A 17,236-nucleotide genomic window follows, 5' to 3' on the forward strand; every position below is an offset into this window, starting at 1 on the left:
AACAGAAAGAAAGCCAATGGGAAAGCTTACAGATCAGTCAGAAGGCACAGGACATAGCATGCAGCTCAGCAAAAATATCTTTCTATTTAGTAATAATAGGAGAAGAAAGAAGACTAGAAAATCAGAATGACAAGTCTTCACTTGAGAATTCAAGCACACATAGAAGAATCAAGTCACATTTAATTGAAAATAAATCCAGTGGCAAAAATCCTTGATTATTATTAATAGCCACAAGTTATAATAGTGTGCAAGGAAATGTCTGCTTGGTGGCACAAGTACAGTTGGGACTACTGGTTCCTACTCCTGGATCTCACGATCACCCATTTCATGATCTGGCATTGTCTACCATCTCTGTGATCTACTCACCATCTGTGTCATTTGTTATTTTTTTTAAAGTCCTAAGAAATAACTAAACATTTCAATATATATCAGACTCTTCGTGACAGAGACTTGCTCTTTTTAACTAATCAGGCACATAAGAGGACACTTATAGCTCTAAAACGGAGAACTATAATAACAATCTTAAAATAGTATCTTGCCCCAAAATAAATAAAGCACCAAAATATTTGTTGCTATCAGTCCAAATAAAGCCAAGCTTCGACCTTTGGGCCCACTCTGGTCTTATTTTGTCCTACTCTTAGGCATCAAGCTACCCACAGATGGTCTAAGCAACTTCATCTGGTGCTCAAATGGAAGAACTGGGATCTAGTATCTAACGCTCATCCCCATTAAACCTTCATACCCCAGGGCAAAAAAGGCCCTAAAGAGATTAAGTCACAGAAAAGCCACAGGCAGAAAGGTATAGCAGGAGAATGGAATAAATGGGGGAATCTGAAGGTGCAGGCCACAGACAGTAGGTGATGGAGATGAAAAGAAAGCCCAAGAGGCAAAGTTGATAACACAGGAACCTGGGCTGGACTACAACTACAGCAACCATCTTCTAGTTTTCTCCACTGATGCTGTTTTGGTGGCAGATATTTTTTTTGTTGGCTGCTAACAAGAACAATAAAGTACTAAACCTTCCATTACAAGACTGCATTTCATGTAATTACAAAGCAGACAGAATCTATTATGCATCAATGTGTGTGATCTGTAAACACCATTTCAGGAACAAATGTATTTTTACAAGGTAGTTAATATACTAGGAGCCATAAAAATGATACAAGCCTCAAGGAGGGAAGAGTCACTATCTGCTCAACTTACTGGGCATTACTAAATGACACAGGCAGAGGGTAAAAATCTTAATACTGAAAGATCCTTTGAAATCAACTGTAGAGGGCACCCAAGATCAAGGGCATATCAAATGAACACAGGTGATCATCTATTATGATAACATTATCGTTAAATAATGTCAAAGTACTCATGTGTTGCCTGAAGAAACAGGATGTTATGGGTGGTAAGGAGAGGAGAAAGAAAACTAACCCATTAACTTACGCAGAGTAAGAAAAATAGATGTGGGCAATGTTTTCCAAAAATTCTAACAGTCTCTATGTGAAATATTTTCTTACCATTATTTTCCACCTGTTCTGATGAAACTTTTAACCAGCCTGTCCAGAATAACTGAAGTTACATCTCATTCAAGGAGGTTTCTGAACAGTATGAAACTATTTTCTTCAGTGACTTTGAAGTAAAAACAGTGTTTCTAATGATATTCCTAATATTAATATATAGTTGAACTAAAAAGCCACAAAATGTGCTTATATTGACATACTAATTTCTATACATTAAGAATTCAGCTTTAAAGCTAAAGAGAAATGTATAAAGCACCAACCTAAGCATTTTACGTATCTACCTATATCTATGTCTATTTATCTATCTATATCTATCTATCTAGATAGATAGATAGATAGATAGAGATAGATAGGTAGATTTTTTTTTTTTTTTTTTGAGATGGAGTCTTGCTCTGTCACCCAGGTTGGAGTGTAGTGGCATGATCTCAGCTCAGCTCACTGCAACCTCTCAAGTTCCAGCAATTCTCCTGCCTCAGCCTCTCGAGTAGTTGGGACTAGAGGTGTGTGCCACCATGCCAGGGTAATTTTTTGTATTTTTAGTAGAGATGGGTTTTCACCATGTTAACTAGGATGGTCTCCATCTCCTGACCTCATGATCTGCCCACCTCAGCCTCCCAAAGTGCTGGGATTACAGGCATGAGCCACCAGCCAACATACATATTAACTCATGCTCACAACTGACCTTGAAGGCAAGTACTATTATTAACAGGTCATGAGATATATGTAAAAACTGAGGAACAGGGAGATTAAATAACTTGCTGAAAGCCCCCCATCTGTATCTAAAATACAGTCGGGTTATAGGCATATACTTTTAATTGTATATGCCTATAACCCCATGAAATGGAATACCCCCATATTTTATAATAGCCCAGGAGAAATCTTTTCTTTACAAATGCTGAAGGGATGTGGCAGGATCTTTATCCAACTATACAATGGGTAGCACGTCCCTCAACCATAATTGATTACTGGTAAGAAAAATTTTCCATCAAGTTACTTCACAAAATACATGCTTATCATTCAAGAAAACAAATTTCTTCTACCTACATAACTCAAATTCTCTATCTCCCTAAAAGTGACTGAAACTTCTTTATATGCTAAAAGCATATCCTTGGCATACCATTTTACAGACCTACTTTTCCTCAACTTCAGTGCACTAATATTTTTTACAACAGTCTATCTGCAGCTTGTGTTTTTCAATTAAAAGCACAGGGTCATTTACACACACGCGCACGCACCAGAAGAGATTCTTGAAAAGCCGTAGTGACTAGAAATGCCAAAAAATAAAAAAAGATAAATTCTCCCTTTTGTACCCCTTCCTAACCATTCAATTACAAATGCATAATTAGATTTAATAGTAATACAAGAAATTCAGATTCTCAGTTGGGCGAGCATAGCAGAAAACCACAGGTCATTAAAAGGAATACATAAATGGGCTTTCCCAAACTGCTTGCAATCCTTCAAATTTCTTTTCTTCTCAGCTGAGTGATGAAAAATCACTAAGTCGAACTCTCCTGAATGGAAGAGTCCACCTAAAGTCTGAATATCTTTTACAACATGCCAGTGGGGATATGAAACTTTAGCAACTTAAGATACAAATCCTTTTCATAGTTAAATGGAATTCAGACACTGTAAAACCCTTCCTTCTACTAGCCCCAAATTTTTCTCCCTATATCACCTATCCACTTGTTTCATGTCTATCTCTAAAACCACAAAGAAATCAAATCCTTCTCACTAAGTGACAGACCACTAAGTTATCTAGACACTGCCATCACTGCCAATTTTCACAGCACTATTTTTTGTTTCATGCCAATCATGCCTCTCTCCTCCATCTTGTCCCTCCAACCAAGATTTTTAATTACCTAACCAGCTTCACCTTTTCTCTCAATCTTGTTCCAACACAAAGGTACTGATGTGGGGTCTGCCCAGAATGTACTTGGCACTCACTCAAAAAAGATTTGTTGCTGAATGAAAGGGCAATATACCTCTCTTATTCCTCCCAACTCTGAATCCATTAGTGAAACCAAGAATCACAGAAGTACTTCTGTCAACTATATTTTACTACTGATTGGTACTGACTTATATTCATTTAAAGTGATTAAATCCTCTTTACACATAACCTGGCTAAATGAGCCATGTTCTTCACTTCAGGGTTTACTCTCACAACTGTGTTTTGAAGCTCATATACAAGATTTTATAGTTTGTAACTCGGAAAATTTATCTGGCTAAACAATCCATCGTTTCAGATTGTATCGATTGCATGACAATGGCAAACCACAGCATCATTAGAAAACCCAACATAAATGTCACTTTTCCAAGTAACTGATAAAACTGCTGCAAAGGGCTAGGCAGAGAAAAGAGAATAATGCGCAACATAAAAACCACATCCTAAACTTTATTTCAATCTGTTTCAAGTCTTTCATCTTTCAAGGGTTCATTATTAATATGCTAGAAGGATAGCAGAGGAAGGCGAAAACTCATTTGAGGTAGTATTTTGGGCAGATCCAACAATACAGGATACTTTTAAAACAGAGGGTGAACTTAGCATACCTATAAATTGCTAACTTTCCCAGAAACACTCCAGAAGCCAGAAGAAAAAATGTTTCCTCTTTGAAAATCCTTCTAAAGAGGCAGTAATTCATATCATTACCCAAAGCTTCCTCATCAAAAACATCTAAGAAATGATGTTTGAATGTGCTAATTATGAAATATGGTTTTTCATGACTTTGCTCACTAAAAGTATGAAAAGACAAAAACACTCTAACAAATTACATAACAGAAATTCTCTGAAAATCATCTTTTCATTTTCAGCAACTAGGAAAATCCTATTTAATCACATTAGATATTCCCATGTGCGGAAACACTCTGAGTACAAGCACACCTCATTCGATTCTGCTTTGCTCTGCATTATAGATACTGCCTTTTTAATTTTTTTTACAAATTGAAGGTTTGTGAAGTCCTTGTGTTGAGAAAGCCTATCAGCACCATTTTTCATGTTTGTCACATTTTAGTAATTCTCCTTTCCATTTTTACGTTATTATTATATCTGTTACGGTGATGTGTGATCACTGACCTTTCATGTTACCATTTTAACTGGGAGCACCATGAAGTGCACTCATAGAAGATAGCAAACTTGAGAAAGTTGTGTGTGTTCTGACTGCTCCACTACTATCTGTTGTCCTCCGCTACCCTCCATCTTTCTCATCTCCTTGGAACTTCCTATTCAGCAGACACAATATTGGAGTTAGGCCATTACATCAAAATTAATAACCAAACAGTGGCCTCTATGTGGTCTTATGCCACGTCTCTCACTTTAAATAAAAACCATAAATGACTAAGCTTAGTGAGGAAGGCATGTCAAAAGCTGAGACAGGCTGAAAGCTAGTTCTCTTGTGCCAAAAGCCAAGTTGTAAATGCAATGAGTAAGTTCTTGGAGGAAATTTAAAGTGCTACTCCAGTGACCACACAAATGATAAGAAAGCAAAACAGCCTTATTGCTGATCTGGAGAAAGTTTGAGAAGTTTGGATAGATCGAACTAACCACAACATTCCCTTAAACCAAAATGTAATCCAAAGCAAGGTCCTAATTCTCTGTTCAATTCTGTGAAGGCTGACAGAGGTAAGAAAGCTACTGAGGAAAGTCTGAAGCTAGCAGAGGTTAGCTCACGAAGTTTAATGAAAGCAGCTGTCTCCATAACATAAAAGCGCAAGGTGAAGCAGCAAGCGTTTATGGAGAAACTGCTTCAAGTTATCCAGAAGATCCAGCCACGATAACTGATGAAAGGGCCTACACTAAACACATGATTTTCGGTGCAGATGAAACAGCCATCTATTGGAACAAGGTGTCATAGATTGACTTCTCTGTAGCTAGTACTTTCATAGCTACTGAGAACTCAATGCCTGGCTTCAAAGCTTCAATGCTTCAATAGGCTGACCCTACTGTTAGGGGCTAACATAGCTGGTGACTTTTATTTGAAGCCAACACTTATTTACTGTCCGGAAAAAGCCTAGGTCCCTTAAGAATTATGTTAAATTTACTCTGACTATGCTCTATAAATAAAACAACAAAACCTGAATGATAGCACATCTGTTTGCAACATGGTTTACTGGCTATTTTAAGGCTGCTACTATAGAGAGCTTAGCTTCGTTTCAAAATATTACTGCTTACTGGGAAAACACCTAGTCACCCAAAAGCTCTGAGGGAAATGTATAAGAAGATTAATGTTGCTTTCATGCCTGTTAACACAACATCCACTCTGCAGCCTATGGATGAAGTTTTGACTTTCAAGTCTTATTATCTAAGAAGTATAATTTGTCAGGCTACAGCGGCCATACAAAGTGATTTCTCTGATGGTTCTGAGCAAACCACATTAAAAACTTCCTGGAAAGGATTCACCATTACTGATGTCATTAAGAACATTACTGGGTGCAGTGGTGTACGACTGCAGTCCCAGCTACATAGGAGGCTGAGGTTAGAGGACTGTTCTAGCTCAGGAGTTTGAGGCCAGCCCGGACAAGACAGTGAGACCCTATCCCCCCAAAAAGAGGAAAGAAAGAAGAAAAGAGAGGAGGGGAGGGAGGGGACGGGAGAGCAGAGAAGGGAAAGGGCAGAGGGCAGAAGGGAGAGGGGAGAAGGGAGAGGGGAGGGGGAGAGGGGAGAGGGGAGAGGAGAAAAGTTAATTTTATGATTCATGGGAGAAGGCCAAAATATCAAGAATAATAAGCATTTGGAAGAAGTTAATTCCAATACTCATGGATGACTTGGGAGGGGTTCAAGACTTCAATGGAAGAAGTAAGTGCTGATGTGGTAGAAACAGCAAGAGAGCTAGAATTAGAAGTAGAGCCTGGGCCTGGCAGAGTGGCTCACACCTGTAATCCCAGCATTTTGGGAGGCCGAGGCAGGTTGATCACCTGAGGTCAGGAGTTCGAGACCAGCCTGGCCAACATGGTGAAACTCCATCTGTACTAAAAATACAAAACATTAGCTGGGCGTGGTGGCGGATGCCTGTAATCCCAGCTACTCGGAAGGCTGAGATAGGAAAATTGCTGGAACCTGGGAGGCAGAGGTTGCAGTGAGCCAAGATTGTGCCACTGCACAACAGCCTGGGCAACGAGAACAAAATTCCAACTTAAAAAAAAAAAAAAAAAAAAAAAGTAGAACCTGAAGATGTGACTGACTACTGCAATTTCATGATAAAACTTGAACAAATGAGGACTGGCTTCACATGGAGAAGCAAAGAAAGTGGTTTCCTGAGATGGGATCTACTCCTGGTAAAGATGCTGTGAACATTGTTGAAAGGACAACAAAATATTTAGAGTATTACCTAAACCTAGTTGATGGAGCAGCAGCAGAGTTTGAGCAGATTGACTCCAATGATTAAAAAAAAAAAAAGTTCTACTGTAGGTAAAATGCTGTTAAACAGCATCACATGCTGCAGAGAAATCTTTCATCAAAATACGAGTCCATCGGCCGAGTGCAGTACCTCATGCCTATAATCCCAACACTTTGGGAGTCCAATGCAGTCACTTGAGGTCAGGAGTTCGAGATCAGCCTGGCCAATATGGTGAAACCCCTACTCTGCTAAAAATGGAAAAAATTAGCTGGATGTTGTAGCATGTGCCTATAGTCCCAGATGCTCAGGAAGCTAAGGCAGGAGAATTGCTTGAACCTGGAAGGTGAAAGCTGCAGTGGGCAGAGATCACACCACTGAACTCCAGCCTGGGTGACAGAGCGAGACTCCATCTCAGAAAAAAAAAAAAAAAAAAAAAAAAAGAATAAAAAAGAAGAGTCCATCAATGTGGCCAACTTTATTTGTCTTATTTCAAGAAACTGCCACAGCCACCTCAACCCTCAGCAACTACTACCCTAATCAGTCAGCAGCCATCTACACTGAAGCAAGACACTTCACTAGCGAAAGGATTACAACTTACCGAAGACTCAAATAATCATCAGCATTTTTTTGCAAGAAAGTATTTAGTTATTGGCCAGGCGTGGTGGCTTATGCCTGTAATCCCAGCACTTTGGGAGGCCGAGGCAGGCGGATTACGACGTCAGGAGTTCAAGACCAGCCTGACCAACATGGTGAAATCCCATCTCTACTAAAAATACAAAAATTAGCCAGCGTACTGGCACGTGCCTGTAATCCCAGCTACTCAGGAGGCTGAGGCAGGAGAATTGCTTTAACCCGGGATGCAGAGGTTGCAGTGAGCTGAGATTGCACCACTGCACTCCAGCCTGGTAGCAGAGCAAGACTAAGTCTCAAAAAAGTAAAAATAAAAAAGGATTGAATTACTATATGTACATCATTTTCTTAGACATGATTCTAACTACTGCATAGTTAGAACACTGCAGCATAGTGGAAACATTACATGTACACATATATACACTGGGAAACCAAAAAATTCACATGACTTGAAGTGGTCTGGAACGAAGTCTGCTGTATCTCCAAGGTATGCCTGTATCTATTAACTTGCAAAGCAATACAAAATATGCTTCTGAAATCTCTAGCTTTACACAATATATAGTTCAGCCTACTAGAAGATTAAAAAGTAACATCTGCAATTAGGAATTGCTTTGGTGAATATCTTTTAAAAGTCTAAAGTACTCTTGAAGAACAGTACTATGATTCACCGGCATGTAATAAAGGGACAAACTTTAAAGAGTCCACATAATGGGATATCACTCAGGTGTCAATCTGATATTCTGTTGACCCATGATAATTTATAACGGAGATTATTCCATTCTAAATTTTTTCTATATTTCCCTGCATGTGGTCAATATTACATAATCTAGGTTTCACTAAGAATCAGGGTATGTAAGCCCTAGAGCTGAGTTGTTCAATACAGTAGCCACTAGCCATACTTGACTACTTATATTAAAAATTCAGTTCTGGGTCAGGCGCAGTGGCTCATGCTTATAATCCCAGCACTTTGGGAGGCCAAGGTGAGTGGATCGCTTGAGGTCAGGAGCTTGAAATCGGCCTGGCCAACATGGTGAAATCCAGACCTCTACAAAAAAATTACAAAAATTAGTAGAGCATTGTAGTGCATGCCTATAATTCCAGCTACTCAGGCGGCTGAGGCACAAAAATCACTTGAACCTGGGAGGTGGAGGTTGCAGTGAGCTGAGATTGTGCCACTGCACTCCAGCCTAGGTGACAGAAAGAGACTCTGTCTCAAAAAAAAAAAAAAAAAAAAATTCAGTTCTTTAGCTGCATTAGCCATATTTAAAGTGCTCAGTAGCCACATATAGCTAGCAGAGCTATAGCAGGGTAAAGTACAAATACAGAACATTTTCATCATCACAGAAATTCTATTACACAGTGCTACCCTAGAGGCTTATGTCAGTAACAAGAGGTGTTCTGTCAGATGATAAAGGAGAGTCTTGGAAATGACCATTCTTATAAAATACTTCATTCATGCAAAAAAAAAAAAAAATAGCTTGGGAGAAGAGGAAAGGCAGGCAGTCTCACTGCTAAAGAAAACTGACACCGAGGACTTACTACATTTCAGACACTGTGATAGACAGGTACTTTATCCTCACAACACCCATAGGACATACATGCAGTTATTATAACATCTCAATATTATATCATTTATGAGCATATTTTACCCATTCTGAATATCCAAAACCTGAGGCCCAAACATAATTTGTAGTGAAGCTGAAACTGAATATCAGTTTTACTGACTCCCAACATGTATTTTCTTCACTATCTATGCTGCTACTCTACAATTCCTTGTGAACAAGATACCGGATAAAACCACCCATAACTCACTTGTATCAAGCTCCAAAAAAAAAAAAGAATTTGTAAGGTCGTTAATTCAAAAGGTCATAAGGTTGTATAGATGCTTTAGATGGCTTGCTATTCATATTCATTTAACACTGATGTACCAGGTTTGGTCCCAGAGACAAGCCCAAGCCTTCATTTATTTTACTTTCCAAATCTAATAAATTACCTATAGTAATACAAACATATCTCAACCAGGAATATAACACCACACACTTTAAGTAAAGAAACCTCTAGGGATCATAATGAAAAAGAAATCTACATAAATCACCATAAATTTTTTCAAAATTTTACTTTTCACAAAAAGAACCAAACCACAACAGGAAAATATGTACAATTTCAATGCTTGCCACCAAGGAAGACATTCCTTGATGGCACATACTACTGCTGCTGCTGCTGCTAGCATATGCCAGTTTTATAAATTTCATTATTTGTTTATGCTAAATCCCACTGCTTTGAATAGAGCTTATTTTTCAGCATTTGTGAAAACTATGTGAACTAAAATCATGTATCAAAAAATTGCACAGTGAACACTTTAAAATACCATTTCCCTGGTCTTTCTCATAATGAAAAGATTACTTAGTCATAGTATATAATCAACACCTGATCTCTATTGTGAAACCCAAAAGTAAAATAAGGACAGGAACATTAAGTAACTTTAAACCACAACTACACATATTTTAATGACCAAATACATAAAATAAACAATACAAGTCAGAATCTAAATAATACCGAGTGGCTTGCTGTAATTCTGAGTGTACTTTCTGTTCTTTCAGTTTCTAATTACCTTGGGATTTTCAAGCATCAGAGCAAAAATAGTTGACATATTTCTAAAGCCAAGAGTGTTTTGCATATAAAATGACTTGGCATTTCTTGTTTTATCTTTGAAGAAAACTGTAATTCTAAAAGCTCTTCAGGTTATAAAATGCAAAAAGAATAGCTCATCCTTATTAATCTAAAGAATCCCCACAAAAGACAAAAGCTAATGGCAATATCAGAAAGAAGATGGGGCTGAAATAATCCTAACTGGAGCTCTAGCCCTCCCAACATAGTTAAAAGACCTTCTAAAATAAAAGAAGTTCTAAGAAATACACTCCAAAGCAGTTTCCTGATTCCACTAAGAACAAATAAAAATGTTTACCATTTAAAATCCTGTTATTTCAGGTAACTCCATCTGACACAGAAAAAATACTGAAAGTTCTAGATTACTAAACTGGATGATATTTTCTTTTCAGAAGCAATTAATTCCAAAAAGCCTACCTAAATAATTGTTGTTTTTCTTTTGCAATAGCTATAGAACAAACTTTGCAATTTTTACTAAGCATTTGCAAAAAGTTTTATGTTTGCTGTCAGACTTTAGAAACAACAATCATTAAAAACATCATCCAACAATAAATTCCTTCAAAAAATAAATTGAGATCAAAGCATAAAAGGATGTAAAGTGATCAGAAAGGTAGCCACTGATGAATAATGCAATAATGCAATAAAGGACAAATAAATCTATTCACTGGCCAAAGCAAACCACCACAGATGGAAAAACCATTTGCACCTTCAATGTATCTTTAAATCTTAATTATGTCAAAGCCAAAATATTCCAGGACATGGATGTTTTCCCTTTAAAAGTATACTTTCTGTATACCACTCAATGTTTCTTTTCCTCCAATAGCTTTCATTCCATTATACAAGTCTCTATGTCTTGTTTTGTATTATGAGCAACTCCTCCATAAATCTTTCTGGGTTTAGGCCTCAACTGACTTTAGATCTGAAGAGAAGATCCTGTGAAATATAGATTCATAAGCAATTCTCAAATGGAAAATAGTATCACTTCCATGGGGGGTTTTTGGAAATGTATGGAAGTGCTTTTGTTTTGTTTTCTAATTGTCACTGGGGTAATTCTACTGGCATTTGGAGCCCAAAGGACGCTAAGTTAATTGTATTATATATAGGGTAGTTTTGATAACTGGTTATCCCACCCAAATGCCAATACCTATTCTATAGTGAAACAAACCAAATGGGCCCCACATCTCCTGTGGATACAGAATAGCAAACTCTTCCTAAAAATTTATCCTATACCATACATAATGCCGGTTCAGTTAGCTCTGCTCAGCTATGCTACTTCAACCCCACGTCTTTCTCCTTCTCTATTCAAGGTAGTTACTGTTGCTGCCTGAGGCAAGGGTGCAGACAGCCTTACTCAATTCTCTGTGATATGCTGAAAAAAAATTAACTAATGTTTAGGGAAAAAAGAGTAACAAAGAAAAAAGTGCCAGCTACCTGAATTTTCTGAATTAAAAATCACGGCTCTGGATTTATGCTGCATCTTAGGAACTCAAGAACTATTGTCAGATGATAATTATTTTTCTTGCTAATAAGTAAATAATAAATATAATACACATATATACTACTTTTTTTGGGACAGGGTCTCACTCTGTCATACAGGCTAGAGAACAGTGGCACAATCAAAGCTCACTGCAGCCTTGACCACCCGGGCTCAGGTGATTCCTCAGCCTCCCAGAGTAGCTGGGACTACAGACATGCATCACCACATACAACTAATTTTCGTATTTTTATTTTTATTTTGTAGAGAGGAAGGTTCACCGTGTTGCTCAGGCTGATCTCTAACCCCTAGGCTCAAGTGATCCACCTGCCTCAGCCTTCAAAAGTGCTGAGATTGCAGGCATCAAATACCGCATCCGGCCTATAGTTCTATTTTTAAAATAATCTAAACTAGCCATAAATTCATGGGTATCATCATACAGCTAAACGACTGATCTGCTGACACTTTATTGAGTCATACTGCTCATGAAAATGCAGGAAATCAATCTTTTCTCACAAAGATTTCTAAATGTTTTCCCCTATTGTTGGAATTAAAGACAAAATGTACCACATAAGTTTAAAGCTCATAAAAAAGTTTTCTTAGGAAACAGAATTTCCCAAGTCTGGCTATAAATCCTTAAATACAATATCCTAATTTTAGAACCACTACTATCAAACACAAGTAGCAGAAACACAACCTTAAAGTTTCTGCTGTTTTCATTAAGAACTTAAAACTTTTAATCAATAGTCTTTAAAAGAGTTATTAATCTCAATAAGAAAGGCCCAGGATATTAAGGATTTTTTTTTTTTTTTTTTGAGATGGAGTCTCACTCTGTCACCCAGGCTGGAGCGCAGTGGTGTGATCTTGGCTCACTGCAACCTCCGCCTCCCAGGTTGAAGCAATTTCCTGCCTCAGCCTCCAGAGTAGCTGGAATTACAGGCATGCACCACTAAGCCCAGCTAATTTTGTATTTTAGTAGAAACAGGGTTTTACCATGCTGGCAGCTTGGTCTTGAACTCCTGACATCAAGTGATCCACCCACCTCAGCCTCCCTTACAGGCGTGGGTCACCGTACCCGGCCTATTTAGCAATACGGTTCTTGTTTCAAAATTCACTCATCATTCCAGCAATCTACAATATAGACAATCTGCCTAAGTAACTGTGGCCAATGGTAATGTTAATTCCTTCTACTAATAGTCTACCTTAAGCTATCTGAAATGACTTATGAAATAAACCAAGGTTTGGAAAACACAAGCATGTGAACAAAGAAATTAACAGGTGCCTTACATAAAGGAGTTCAGAAAACATTTTCATCCTAATTCCTTTGTAGTTATTTCTCAAATAAATAGCTTCTTCTCACTCTGCTTCTTGAGCAAGAATCCCCAAGGTCTCTCTCTTTCAGAAGTATTTGCCTTGACCCTGGATTAAAATTTAAGCCATGCCTCTATGGCCCTTGACTAAATTTTTAAATAAAATTATAAACACTCTTTTACGTAAGAAACTACTATTTTTATTATCAATAGTATTTTTAATACTCATCACACATCCTAGTTACTATGTGTAAAACATCCTGTTAATCATTTTATTTTCATTATCTCATTTACTTTTCATAGTAGTCTTGACACGGTATTATTGTCTCCATTGTACAGGTGAGAAAACTAGGCACAGATTTATCCAAGAACATTTGGTTAATATAAAAGAATCAAACCTACGTCTAGCTGATGGTGAAGTTCAAGCTCTTAAAGTATTAATACTGTACAATATTATCTCTCAAAACAAAAAAAATTACCCCTGGGTTTTATTTCATTATGAAACCCAAAGAAAAGCCACCCACCTCATATAACCATCCTCCTGCAAAGTACCTTTAATAACTCAGATTTGCTTTACCTCTACATCTTCCAGATTGGAAGGACTACAGTTTAAGAAATAGAGTCATGCACTAAATCACTCAAGACAATGAGCGACAATGAAGCCTTCCATTGGACAATATCCATTTACTCAGTAATAAGAATTCTAAATATGGTAACATAGGTAAATACTGGTAACATTTACTTTATCCAACCATACTATGGTTTCATACCAATCATATTAAAGACAGCTACCACTTACTGATTGCTTATTTTGTGTCAGATGCTTAAACTATTTCTAATGCAGAGGTTAGTTATTTCAATTTTACATAAGAGGAAGCTGAGATGCAGAAAAAGACTTGCTTAACAAAGCTGGTTACATAGTAAAGCTTGTAATATGAACAGACTCTAAACCAAAGCTCTTTCGGCAGGAGAAAACATTTCAGAGTATCCCATAAAGAGCTACTGGGAATTGGGGGAAGAACCCTGCAAGTCTTTCTGTCTTGCCACCGCTAACAGATTCCAGCTAAATGACAGTGTTCACAAACATACTTTTGAAATTTTAATTCATACAATTATTTCACTTAAAAAATCAATAGGATAAAGTTATTTAAATTAATTAAGGTATCTATTTTCTATGTGTCCTAAGAATAAAAATAATTCTATCCAGCAAATGAGTGTACATTATTTTTAATCAATTTATTATTAGATCTAAGTTAGTAACTGAGTTTAAGTGTTTTTAGAAATACTAATGCTATTTTATACACATCAATACAGGTTATATCAGAATGTTAACAGAAAACTCATAGAATGCTGCCTGCTTCCTTCAGTTAAATTTAACTTACTACAGATATCCACAAAGTCTATAAATGCTTAATATCTAAATTTTTCAAAATTGTATAATTTAAAAACAATTTTTGTTTGGCAAGGAAAGAAAGCTGTAGCATTTTTAAAATGTGCCATAAACAGAGGCAAATAGATTTGTTAATAACAAAATGCAGTGAGATTAATGAAGGGCAAAGAGAGCTGAATTATATCAGATAGAAGCTACTCCTGAAGTGAGTAATTTGAGTAGTTCTATGGGATGGCAGCATTCTAAGAGTTAGCAGCTACTAAAGCCCCCACCTATTAGTTAAAGGTGATAGTGAAGGGGCAAGGGTACAGTACCTGATGATGGGGTGGTCGAGGCCCCGCTGCAAACTGAGAAAAGGAGGGAAAACAAACACAAAAGGAAAGGCACAAAGAGTCAGAAACACCACAACAAAAACCAAAATGTCACACAATATGCCAAAAGAAAAAAAAACCCACGGGGGAAATAAAAAAACAATACACAAAACAGTCAAAGCTTTGCTGCAGGACAGTGACAGACAGGTACTAAGATTCAACAGGTTAACACCGCTATCAGAATGGTTTCTCATGTATCAGCTGGGAGAGAAACAGGCTAAGCTGTTAGGCATGTAAGGTATTCTCTGACAGGAATATTTTTTAAAAAAACATCAAACCTAAAATAAGGCAAAACCAAGTTTGAAAAACTAAGTGGTCATATTAAGACAAACATGAAAATCAAGTACGCTATATGTAACTGATACAGCTGGAGGAAATGAGAAACTTTTTATATTACAAAACCTAGCCAGGAGATAATTATAAAGTCCAGCAGGAAGTAAAAAAATGTAACAGGACTAACTGCAAATTTTCTTAAGTTAAATGCAATATTTTATCCGTGAAATGGAAGTTTCAGTATCTTCCTTTATTTCTTGGAGTTAAAGAAAAAACTTTATGATTATATATGTATACACACACATATATATATACACACACATGCATATATATGTTTAAGTTTAAATGCAGTTAACTAGTATACTTTAATACAAGGCATGTCAAGGCAAACAGCTAGTAAAGAACATCAGTCTCTAACAAGATTAATCCAAGTGGTATTTTTATAGGCTTGAGAAGAAAAAAAGTAAATCAGTCAAATCTATTAATTACTACAGACAACAGCAAAGCAGTGTATATATGTACCTATTGTTACCTAAGAACAAAGCATAAAGAAATGTAACTCCTCAGCTAAATCATAAAGTACTTGAAAGTGACAAATATATATTCCAACTCTTCCACTAACTTAGAAGACAAAGTTTTTTCACCTATGCAAATTTTAATTGCTAAACCTCTATGATCAAGTAATTCACTACGCCAAATTTGGGTTCCAATACATTTTAACTGAAAAGAACAGAGAAAAATACTGGGGTAGGTAGAGCCATATTCTGGCTACTAATACATTAACTATTGTAATGTTAACCACCCTCTTTAATAATGAAAGAAAATATTTAGAAAGCAGTGTTTAATGCAAACCATATACCGGGCTTTTATCTAATATATTTAAGGAGCTAAAATATATGTCTTCGGCTGTCTCATTTCCTCTGTAGAGACTTCTTCCTGTTAGCTTAACACTACAGATGAATTAGATTGAAGATTAAGAAACAATCTCTTACGCTCAGCATTTATGTGCAATAGCGATTTGTAAAACATTTGGAATTACTTCCCCAACTACCATTAGTTCATATTTTAAAATTTTAACAGGCCAGGAGCAGTGGCTCATGCCTGTAATCCCAGCACTTTGGGAGGCCAAGGTAGGTAGATCACGAGGTCAAGAGATCAAGACCATCCTGGTTAACATGGTGAAATCCCATCGCTACTAAAAACGCAAAAATTAGCTGGGCATGGTGGTGTGTGCCTATAGTGCCAGCTACTCATGAGGCTGAGGCAGAAGAATTGCTTGAACCTGGGAGGCGGAGCTCGCAGTGATTTGAGGTTGAGCCACTGCACTCCAGCCTGGCGATGGAATGAGGCTCCATCTCAAAAAAACAACAAAAAAAATTTTTTTTCCAAAATATTGCAGTACAACACATGGCCACAATGTAGGAGACAGCTGAAAACAGCTCTGTCAAGAATTCACCTCACAAGCTAAAATGTCAACTTTTGTTCAAGTAATGAAAAGTGCATTAGTGACTTATAAGCTTGGGTTATATTAGGTCAGCCATCATACTTTGCTAATCACTATAATATAGTTTTTCAGAATGATAACTGGCAGCTACAGTTCTTGCAGAAAACTTTCTCTTCAAATAAACTGAGGTCTTATATTTTCAGTTTTCCCATTAGAAGAAAAAAATATAATACTTCTACTATGGACATCAAGTGTCAAGAACAGGCAATACCACCCATGTGGTATGAAAGTAGCGGGTGGAAGTGAAATGTTTCTTCATGACACGTTTGAAGAAAGTGGAAGAGAAGGGCCATGTTACAAAATTAACCTGAGTATGGCAGTACCTGTCTTATCACTGTTCCACACACAAGGTCCCATTTTCAAGGCTCTAAAATAAAAGCTAAAACTTTGTACGTTTTCAATGTCCCAGTCAAAAGAGAACTTTCTAGGAACAAGAAGAGTATCTTATAAAATTACACATATATGGAAACAAAAGCGAAAAAGAAAATCACAACCTAAGTTAGTAGAAAAGTGCCCTAGGAAAGTACCCTAGTCTATTTTGCACTAGTCACCATTGGCTATTGAGTTTTTCATTTGAAGTGACAATAGTCTTAATCCTATGGGTAGCTGTAAGCAACAGAACAAACTGTAGTCGCTGCTGGCTCATATTAAAAATAGAAAATTTTCTTTCTTTTTTCTTTTTATTTTTCGTTAAAGAAGGGTCTTTAAGATGGTGAGGACTGTAGTAGATATAAAGGAAAGCAGCCTTCTGTGGATCCAACGTTAATGCCACCCCC

The 17,236-nt window shown here is 37.1% G+C and overlaps 1 protein-coding gene across 15 annotated transcripts in view; it reads right to left on the minus strand.

The window, feature by feature from the left end:
* EIF4G3 (eukaryotic translation initiation factor 4 gamma 3) overlaps positions 1 to 17,236 on the minus strand; it is a 206,002-nt gene that overhangs the window by 183,886 nt on the left and 4,880 nt on the right. For 10 of the 15 annotated variants that reach the window (XR_004275933.1, XM_032301197.1, XM_032301186.1 and 7 more), the window contains one exon: positions 14,627 to 14,659. The exons of the other annotated variants lie outside the window; for them this stretch is intronic. Coding sequence is in view for 8 of the 10 variants with exons in the window: in XM_032301197.1 (XP_032157088.1) it covers positions 14,627 to 14,659 (33 nt within the window). In the remaining 2 variants the exon portion in view is untranslated. The remainder of the gene's footprint in view (positions 1 to 14,626; positions 14,660 to 17,236) is intronic. 15 annotated transcript variants of the gene reach the window in all.

Source organism: Sapajus apella, unplaced genomic scaffold (assembly GCF_009761245.1).
Source record: "Sapajus apella isolate SASKATOON/1434 unplaced genomic scaffold, GSC_monkey_1.0 scaffold43, whole genome shotgun sequence".
Classification (NCBI taxonomy): domain Eukaryota; kingdom Metazoa; phylum Chordata; class Mammalia; order Primates; family Cebidae; genus Sapajus; species Sapajus apella.